General features: G+C 39.2%; 3 protein-coding genes across 5 annotated transcripts; all 3 read right to left on the bottom strand.

Annotated features, from left to right (window-relative positions):
• Positions 3–2,405, bottom strand: LOC107616167 (LEAF RUST 10 DISEASE-RESISTANCE LOCUS RECEPTOR-LIKE PROTEIN KINASE-like 1.1; the record flags this gene model as incomplete). Its single annotated transcript, XM_016318162.2, has 4 exons — positions 1,396–2,405; positions 1,121–1,161; positions 645–899; positions 3–556 (listed from the first exon to the last, which is right to left on the bottom strand). Coding segments are annotated over exons 1-4 (1,587 nt in total), but the record flags the coding sequence as incomplete, so codon positions are not given.
• On the bottom strand, positions 2,792–5,715 carry LOC107619553 (LEAF RUST 10 DISEASE-RESISTANCE LOCUS RECEPTOR-LIKE PROTEIN KINASE-like 1.1). 3 transcript variants are annotated; one of them, XM_021111083.1, is made up of 5 exons: positions 5,402–5,715; positions 4,601–4,703; positions 4,422–4,451; positions 4,028–4,246; positions 2,792–3,934 (listed from the first exon to the last, which is right to left on the bottom strand). In XM_021111083.1, exons 1-5 carry the CDS (start codon positions 5,462–5,464, stop codon positions 2,937–2,939), a joined length of 1,413 nt encoding a protein of 470 aa, XP_020966742.1. In that variant the 5' UTR covers positions 5,465–5,715; the 3' UTR covers positions 2,792–2,936. The 3 variants fall into 3 exon arrangements, with proteins under 3 accessions (XP_020966742.1, XP_016177329.1, XP_020966741.1); XM_016321843.2 differs by lacking the exon at positions 5,402–5,715 and having other exon boundaries at positions 4,601–5,395; XM_021111082.1 differs by lacking the exons at positions 4,422–4,451; positions 5,402–5,715 and having other exon boundaries at positions 4,601–5,395.
• Positions 6,045–8,701, bottom strand: LOC107616166 (LEAF RUST 10 DISEASE-RESISTANCE LOCUS RECEPTOR-LIKE PROTEIN KINASE-like 1.1). Its single transcript, XM_021111084.1, has 4 exons — positions 7,875–8,701; positions 7,751–7,780; positions 7,383–7,601; positions 6,045–7,290 (listed from the first exon to the last, which is right to left on the bottom strand). Exons 1-4 carry the CDS (start codon positions 8,584–8,586, stop codon positions 6,290–6,292), a joined length of 1,962 nt encoding a protein of 653 aa, XP_020966743.1. The 5' UTR covers positions 8,587–8,701; the 3' UTR covers positions 6,045–6,289.

A 9,027-nucleotide genomic window follows, 5' to 3' on the forward strand; every position in this document is an offset into this window, starting at 1 on the left:
TGATCAACTGCTGGCATAGATGATATCAGCTCCATGAGCACAACCCCGAAACTATATACATCACTCTTGGCTGTAAGTTGGTAGCACTGAAAATATTCAGGGTCAAGGTAACCTGGACTTCCTTGTGGAGCCGTGGAGACATGGGTGACATTGTTTGGAAACAGTCTTGAAAGACCAAAGTCTGCTACCTTAACTGAAAAATCAATGTCAAGTAGAATGTTGTTGGTTTTGACATCACGGTGGATGATATCTGAAATATGGAGAAATGCCAATGCAGTAGCAGTGTCTATGGCGATTTGCATTCGAATAGGCCAAGTGAGTAAACCGGCCCTTGCTAAAGTACCATGGAGATGAGAAGCAACCGTGCCATTTGGAATGTATTCATACACAAGAAGTAGCTCACGGCTGTGACGTGAAGTGCAGCCATACAGGGACACAAGATTTCTGTGGCGCATTCGAGTGAGGATCTCAATCTCATTCATAAACTGCTCCACTCTCCTGTAGTTGTGATCAAATAGGTGTTTGACTGCAACTTCTCTTCCATCTTCAAGTTTTCCTGGTTTTTTTCAAGGATCAATGCTCAAGTCAATCAATAACATTGAATGGTGAATATATTTAGTAGAATTTGGAATGTGGTTGCTGACCATAGTAAACAGTGCCAAAGCCTCCATCTCCGAGTTTTCTGGTGTTGTCAAAGTTGTTGGTTGCTTCTTGAAGCTCCTTATAAGAGTATATTGGCACCCCAAAGAAGATCCTGTCAGTCTGTACATCAGGACTATGGCTGGAATCAGCAGAAGCCATTGTTGATTGGAGTTGGACGTGTGCGGTACTCTGCTTCCGTTTGTGGTTTTTTAAAATGAGGATCAACCCAAATATGATCCAAGGTCCAAGACCTAAACCTGCGGATTTTCATCAATTTTAGTTAGTAGTTGACATCCATGGACTTACATTTTTGTTCACATAAACACAAAATTAATTTATGGGCAGGGTGTTTAAACTAACGTGGTAAACGTTTCAAAAACTTGCTAGGTTCCTATATAAAAGAATGTGTTATTCTTCTACTAAAACCTTGTAGAAATTACTCTCTGTTAGATGTTTGATATTAAAATATGTAAATTACCTAGTGCGAGTGCAAGCATCCGAGTCCCTTTTTTGTCCTTCCTGCGCAAGTAAAATAGGGAACTGTTTCAGACGTGCAAAAGACCTATTTACTAAATTTGGAAGATAGAAACTCAGGTGTCGTTAACTTCATGTGAAGTTAATGGATAATAAGGAGCTGTTAGATGATAATTTAGTCAAACCTCTCAAATTATTTAACGACTCTCAACTATTAACTTTACATGAAGTTAACTACACTTGAGTTTCTACTATGCCAATTGGTGCATGGAAACGTACCTTGTAGCGCAGTAAGGTTTTCCTTCCCTGTCAAGGAAACATTGGCCATGCGGAACCCTTGTGTCATGACGACACTGGGCACATTTAACTGATGGATTGAAGTGGATGGGAATTTCTGCAGTTAAGAACGCAAATGGGTTTGCAGATATTGGAAGGCCATACACTGCGGGAAGCTCAACACTTGAGCATCCTGCAATGGAAGGGTGCGTGGACACAGATGCATCATCATCTGAATTAGGAGGGCCGAAAACGATGTCGTAGTCACAGCTTGTAGAATTTTTAAAGTAAGTTTGCGGCGTGCTGACGTTGAGATTGCTCTTGCATTTGAACAAAGTAACGTTGTTACTGATAGTGAAGAAACCAATGAGAGGAGAGACGGAAGGGAGTGTAATATTATGGGTAAAGGCGTTACAGCTCCCTGATTCCAAATATTGGGAGAGATGATTGTCAATAACGTAAACAAGATTGGAAGTGAACAAACTTTTCTTCCCAATCCGTGTAACTGGAAACTTTTCACCTCCAATGAGTAAGTACTGGGACTGTTGCTTATGATCATCGCAACCATGGATGGCCAGTGCACCACAATCAGGGCGTTCTGCGGTGGTTAAAGGGAAGTGAAACGAGCCGAGACTTCCACAATCAAACGAGTCTGGACACTCTTCACGGTCCCCATTCACACCCCAGTTGAGGAGTAGATGTGAAACCAAAAAGAACCGCAAAACATAAATTAGTACCATCCTCAAATTGTAATGCAAAATACCAAACACCGTGAGTTTTAAAGACCAACAACTTCTCAGAATATTTCCTCGCTTTCTTCTTCACAAAACAGATCACAGTATTTTCAAAACTAATGGATACGCTACTTGACTTTGAACTGGTCTCTTTCTTTCCTTAAATCATCATTACCGGCGCCTCCTAATTGAAACTTGACTCTCTTCAGTTGACTTCATTTTCTTTACTGTAATTATTATTATTATTATTATTAGTTTTTTTTCCTGTTAACTTGCTGAACCCGCAGAACACACGGCAAACAGAGAGCAACAGTTGGGGAAAAAATGCATGCAAAACCGACTATCATCATAATTAGTGGCAACGATGAACGAACTTATCCTCATAATTATGGTTGAAAATTACTAAAAACGACTAGTTGACTTGGACTGCAATTTTACTCAAATGTAAAGACTTATCATCCAGTTGATATATGAACAATGCTAATTAACTCTAAAATTAAGAAAGAATGATAACTACAAAAATAAATTTAATATTCTACTCATTAAATTGGTCATTGGCTCGAACAACAGCAACTGGAATTCAGCAAAGTAGGAAGGTTTGGAGCAGGGGATAATAATATAGGGACTTTATGATGTAGGTGATAGGGTATGTAGATTGTAGAATACTAGAATTAATCTTCTTGGGTGACTCATTGAAAAATCTTGTATAATCTTATGACAATGCCTTAGAGCTTAAATAGCTAATTACAAACACTAAACCGTTAATGGTAGATAGAGCTAATGACAAATACTTCCAACTATAAAATTCATTTAAGAACTTCTATAAAATAGGATCCTATTTTTAGATTGAATACGTGATTGAGCAGTGACACTAGGTGGTGTAGTAGTAGATTCACTATCCCACTTATCAGTCACTGCCGTTGGAGAAGATGAAGGTGTTGCATTCATTTGATTCAACACTTTCATTTCTTCATGATCTGCTGCTGAATGCGCATCACCATGTGACACCTCAGCCTCTTCCTTTTTACTCTCTGTTCTCTTCAGTGCCTCCAACACCGCATCCATTGAGGGCCTCAAGTCCCTGTCCCTTTGTAAACACTGAAATGCCAATTCAGCTACCAAATTTACTCCCCTTCTAACATCACTATCTGACTCAAAACCAAGGGAAGGATCAACCAACTCTGCAATTGCACCTTTGCTAATCTTGTTTGTGGCTAGATTTGCCAAGCTAATCTCATCCTTATGCCTTCTCATATCAATTGCTGGCATGGATGATATTAACTCAATGAGCACAACTCCGAAACTATACACATCACTCTTGCTTGTTAGCTGGTAGAATTGGTGATATTCTGGATCAAGATAGCCAGGGGTGCCTTGTGGAGCTGTGGATACATGTGTGACGTCATTCGGGAACAGTCTTGACATCCCGAAATCTGCAACCTTAACACAAAAGTTGTTGTCCAGGAGAATGTTGTTGGTCTTCACATCGCGGTGAATGATGTCTGAAGCATGGAGATATGCCAATGCTGTTGCAGTCTCTATGGCAACTTTCATTCGGATATGCCAAGGCAGAAAGGCAGGCCTTGCTGATCCACCATGGAGATGACTAGCTACTGTGCCGTTTGAAATGAATTCATAAACAAGCAGGAGCTCATGGCTGTGACGTGAAGTGCAGCCATAGAGGGACACAAGATTTGCATGTCGCAAGCGAGTTAAGATCTTAACTTCATTCATGAATTGTTCTACACGCCTATAGTTGTTCTCGTATAGGCGCTTGATGGCAACTTCACGTCCATCTTTTAGTTTTCCTAACATTTGTTATATGCGAAAGTATAGAGTCAAGAAATCAATTATAGTGCATTGAGATAAAGAAAGGTGATTGTGTGATGCTAATAACATACCATAGTAAACAGTGCCAAAGCCTCCATCACCAAGTACTCTGGAACGATCAAAATATTTTGTTGCGAGTTCAAGATCCTTATAGGAGAAGACAGGGATCCCAAAGAAGACACTGCAGCTCTCTGGTTCTGTATTTGGGGACAAACCAACACCGCATCTGGCTTTCCTACTCCATATAATCAGCAACACGCCGATTATAATTATTACCGAGATTCCAATACCTGCAAAGAGTAATTTGAACCTGTTAATAAGTCAATATAACTGGATTATTATTACTCTTCCATCTACTCTAAACATGAAGGCTTAATTGGATAAATACTACAAAGCAGAAGGGTGATGAGGTTTTTCCCCCTCCAAGATTAGTAAATGCTTATGTCGAAAGAACATTTTACGTACCCAGTCCTAACTTCATAGCCAAACTCATATCTGGGAAGAATACAATGAATGCCAAAACAGTAAAAAAAAAATGTCAGAATGAAATGAAATAATACAGAAAATTGGATTCATTTTCAGAAGATACATGCGTGTGATTTTGATTTCACATTAATTGTGTGTAAATGTGCATAAATACATACCTGTGACGCAAAGGAAGTTTCCTTGGGAGTCAAGTTGACAGTGTCCTCTTCTGTGATGAATACAGTGTCTACAATCACTGGATAATTCTACTTCCAACACGATCTGATCAGACAGAAATGAGAAGGGGTCTGTATCATTTGATACGTCTTTTAATGCAAAATGAATCTTGGAACATGCTGCTAAAGGGCCTGGCCGCCGTAAGTCAGGAGAATCTCCGAGACTTTGAAAGCCATCATAGTAGATGTGGTAGTTAGAGCAGTTGTTATAGTTATAAAATGACCCAGGAAGGCTCAGATTATTGGAAGGACATGTGAATAGTGTTTTATTGAATTTGGCGTATGAATAACCTAAGGGCGAGCTGGGCATCAGAGGTAGACTCAAATTATTGCTGAAGGCTTTGCAACGCTGCGTCTGCGATTGGGATTTCAAAGATTTATGTAGAGCCAAATCGGTTATCGTTATGGTATGAAAGTCAATGTCTAAAACAGCAAACCTTCCATTTGGTTTGTTGTTTAATACGACTTGCTGGGCATTTGGATTGTTATCACGGCAGCCGTGTATGGCCAATACGCCACATTGAGGCCGTTTTGAGTCAGTGAAAGGGAACATGATGGTGCCAAGTTTCCCACACTCAAAAGAGGTTGGACACTTTTCACTCTCAGCTTTCACATGAAACACAAACATAAGCTCACACAGAATCAGAGTTTTCAACAGAAAAAGGGGAGCCATTTGGAAACTAGGCAAGGTACTCTTAGGACATTTAACTGCAAGGATTGTGCTGCATATACTTATTACATTACCTGGATATATGGAAAGAATATTGTGAAGTTGTTGACACGCCAGTTGACTTGGAAATCAAACATAGTCCTTGGCGCAAGAATTCCGTTTGACCAACCAATTATCCAAATGCAATCCAAAAGGCTGTTTCCCTTTCTCTCTCACTTTTCTAATCCTTCGTTTGGCGCTTGTGGAAGAAACTTGTATAAAACGTCTAACAGTGTGGAACTGTATGTTTAGGAAGCTTACTTGTGTGTACCGTAATCCCATGTTGATTATGATATTTACAAAGATTGTCATAGTTTATTGGGAGATTTTGAAAGTGTACAAGAAAATGGAGCAGAGCAGACAAGGAAGTTACGTAATGATAAGAATTAAGAACTGGGGAGGATATCGACACTTGTTTGATTGCTACAAATCAAGATTTTCTGCATGAGAGTTCACACTTTACAAAACGCGTTGCCTTCTGTTCTGGACTAATTATTTAGGCTAAATAACTGGTTCAAGTGCATCTAAATTCTAAAGTCCTAAGAATCCAGTTTGATAATCGAGAGTTATTTCACAATAATTTGATCATGAAATATGGGACTTGCAGTATTTACTATTTACACATAAATTATATTTACATTTAGATGATTATGGAATTAAGCTAGTAAACATACGGACCCTAATTTTATTCATATAATTTGATCATGAATAAATTTCGTAAATTACTTATCTACCATACCAACTCATTACTTTAAAGTCTAAACTTCAATAAAAACTTCTAAAATATTACTACACCCCGCTTAAAACCATTTGTTTTAACTACATGTCAATTCATTAGCAAGTGATTTGCATTTTTTTAAAAAAGTTCACTAACAAAATTATGTGTTATCATCAACAATTCATCGTCATCAGACCCCGCTACTTCATTTTTCTTGATTAAGTGAACTAATCCGAACATCAACATTAGATTGGTTGGTTGATTGGGAACTGATATTGGGTGTAATAGATGATTCACTATCCCACTTATCAGTCACTGCCTTAGGGGAAGGTGTTGCCTTCATCCCATTCAACACTTTCATCTCTTCTTCATCATCTTCTGCTGAAAGCACATCGCCATCTGAAACCTTAGCCTCTTCCTTCCCACTCTCTGTTCTCCTCAGTGCCTCCAACACCTCTTCCATGGAGGGCCTCAATTCTCTGTCCCTTTGCAAACACTGAAATGCCAATTCTGCCACCATAACTATTTCCCTTCTTACGCCACTGTCTGACTCAAACCCAAGGAAAGGATCAACAAGCTCTCCAATTGCACCTTTTCTAATCTTGTTTATGGCTAGATTCGCCAAGCTAATCTCATCCTTATGCCTACTCATATCAACTGCAGGCTTAGAAGATATAAGCTCAATGAGCACAACCCCGAAACTATACACATCACTCTTGCTCGTAAGCTGATAGAATTGGTGATATTCCGGATCAAGATAGCCAGGGGTGCCTTGTGGAGCTGTGGATACATGTGTCACATCATTTGGAAATAATCTTGACATCCCAAAATCCGCAACCTTAACACAATAACTGTTGTCTAGAAGAATGTTGTTGGTCTTGACATCGCGGTGAATGATGTCTGAAGCATGGAGATAAGCCAGTGCAGTTGCAGTTTCTATGGCAACTTTGATTCTAATAGGCCAAGGAAGAAAGCTAGATCTTGATGATCCATGGTGCAGATGACTTGCTAAAGTACCATTTGGAATGTATTCATACACAAGCAACAATTCATGGCTGTGATATGAAGTGCATCCATAGAGGGACACGAGATTTACATGTCGCAAACGCGTTAGGATCTTCACTTCATTCATGAATTGTTCTAATCGCCGAGAGTTGTGCTCGTATAAGTGCTTGATGGCTACTTCACGTCCATCTTTGAGTTTTCCTAGTTATTAATCAGAGATGAAATTAGACGTTATCGAAGGAGAGTGAGTAGAGAATGGCAAAGGAGAGTGTATTTGATTGATTCTAACGTACCATAGTAAACAGTACCAAAGCCTCCATCACCAAGAACTCTTGAAGGGTCAAAATATTTTGTAGCCACTTGGAGATCCTTATAGGAGAAGACAGGGACCCCAAAGTATACACTGCAACTCTCTGGTTCTGGATTTGAGTAAAGAACAATACCGCATTTTGCTTTGCAACGCCATAGAATCAGCAACAACCCAATTATAGTAAAGAGCGGGAGTGCAATTCCTACAAGAAGCGGAGAGAGAGGTATATATATAGTATTTAAGATATCAGGAAGAACATGCACAAGAGAATTTGGACCTGTTTAGCAAAAGTCAAATGAAGGAGCAAGCTCGAATTGGAAAAATAATAATGCTATGTGGAAGGTAGATTACCTAGTCCTAGCTTTTGAGCCGATCTTTTATCTGCAGAAGATGTTACAAAAACAATTATTATCAAGCCATAAAAAATGGGTTAATTTTGGATACTTTTCAACGGTGTATAGTGGTAAGTGCTTACTTTTGGCGCAATAGAATTTGCCTTGGGTGTCAAGTTGACATTGACCACTTTGGTGCTGAACACAGTTGGCACAGTCATCAGATAATAGTACTTCCAATTGCATCTCATCAGATAGAAACGAAAATGGGTCACTAGTATCTGACTCATCTTTTAATGGTAACTGAATATTGGAACATGCTGTTAAATTGGTTGGCCACTGGAATCCCTTAGGAATTTCCTCATTTGGAGGGCCATAGTAGATATTATAATCTGGACACACTCTATAGTTATGAAAACGCCGCGGAAGGTTGAGAGTGAGGGACTTGTTGCATCTGAAGAGGGTTATATTATATTTAATGTAGAAAGAGCCTAATGGAGAGGTGGGAATCCGAGGAAGAGTTATGTTGTTGCTGAATGTTTTGCAACTTTTGGATCTCAAATAATAATAGAGATTAATATCTTTGATGGTTATGGTATGAGGTTCCACGTATAAAACAGTAAACGTTGTTGTGTTGGTTAGTTGAATGGTTTTGAGGGCATCTGGATTTGGATCATCACAGCCATGGATTGGCATCACGCCGCAGTGTGGGTGTCGTGAGTCTGTGAAAGGAAACTTGATGGTTCCAAAACTCCCACACTGGAAAGAGGATGGACACTCTCCATCGTCAGCCATGGCAAGAAGAAGAAGAAGCGTAGACGAAATCAGTAATCTGAATATAAGAAAGGGAGCCATTATGGATATAGATAAGCACAACAGAGGCAGGGGAATTGTATATATGAGGCATGATTTGAAGTGGTTTACACTCCAGTTGACTTTGAAATGTTGAATCCTAGCAGTCCACCGTGGAAAGTCTTGATTCTTTTTCTTTAGCGCTTGTATCGAATGTCAAACACAGTGGAAAATTTATAGTGGCGGATTTGGCATTTGTAACAGGCTGCGTAAGCTTATTGGAGGGTTGAAAATGTGGAAGAAAATAGAGCACAACAGTCAACAGATGATTAAATTACGCCATGGTGTAATAATGGATAGGAAATTGACTCATGCTTGACGCCTTGAAGTCACTATTTGCTTCATGAGATTTCACCCCACGGCAAGACTTCTTCAAACATAAAAGGATTTTAGACTTCGTTTTAAAAAAAATGAATTTAAACCCGAAACTAAAATTAAATAATT

Source organism: Arachis ipaensis, chromosome B09 (genome assembly GCF_000816755.2).
Source record: "Arachis ipaensis cultivar K30076 chromosome B09, Araip1.1, whole genome shotgun sequence".
Classification (NCBI taxonomy): Eukaryota; Viridiplantae; Streptophyta; class Magnoliopsida; order Fabales; family Fabaceae; genus Arachis; species Arachis ipaensis.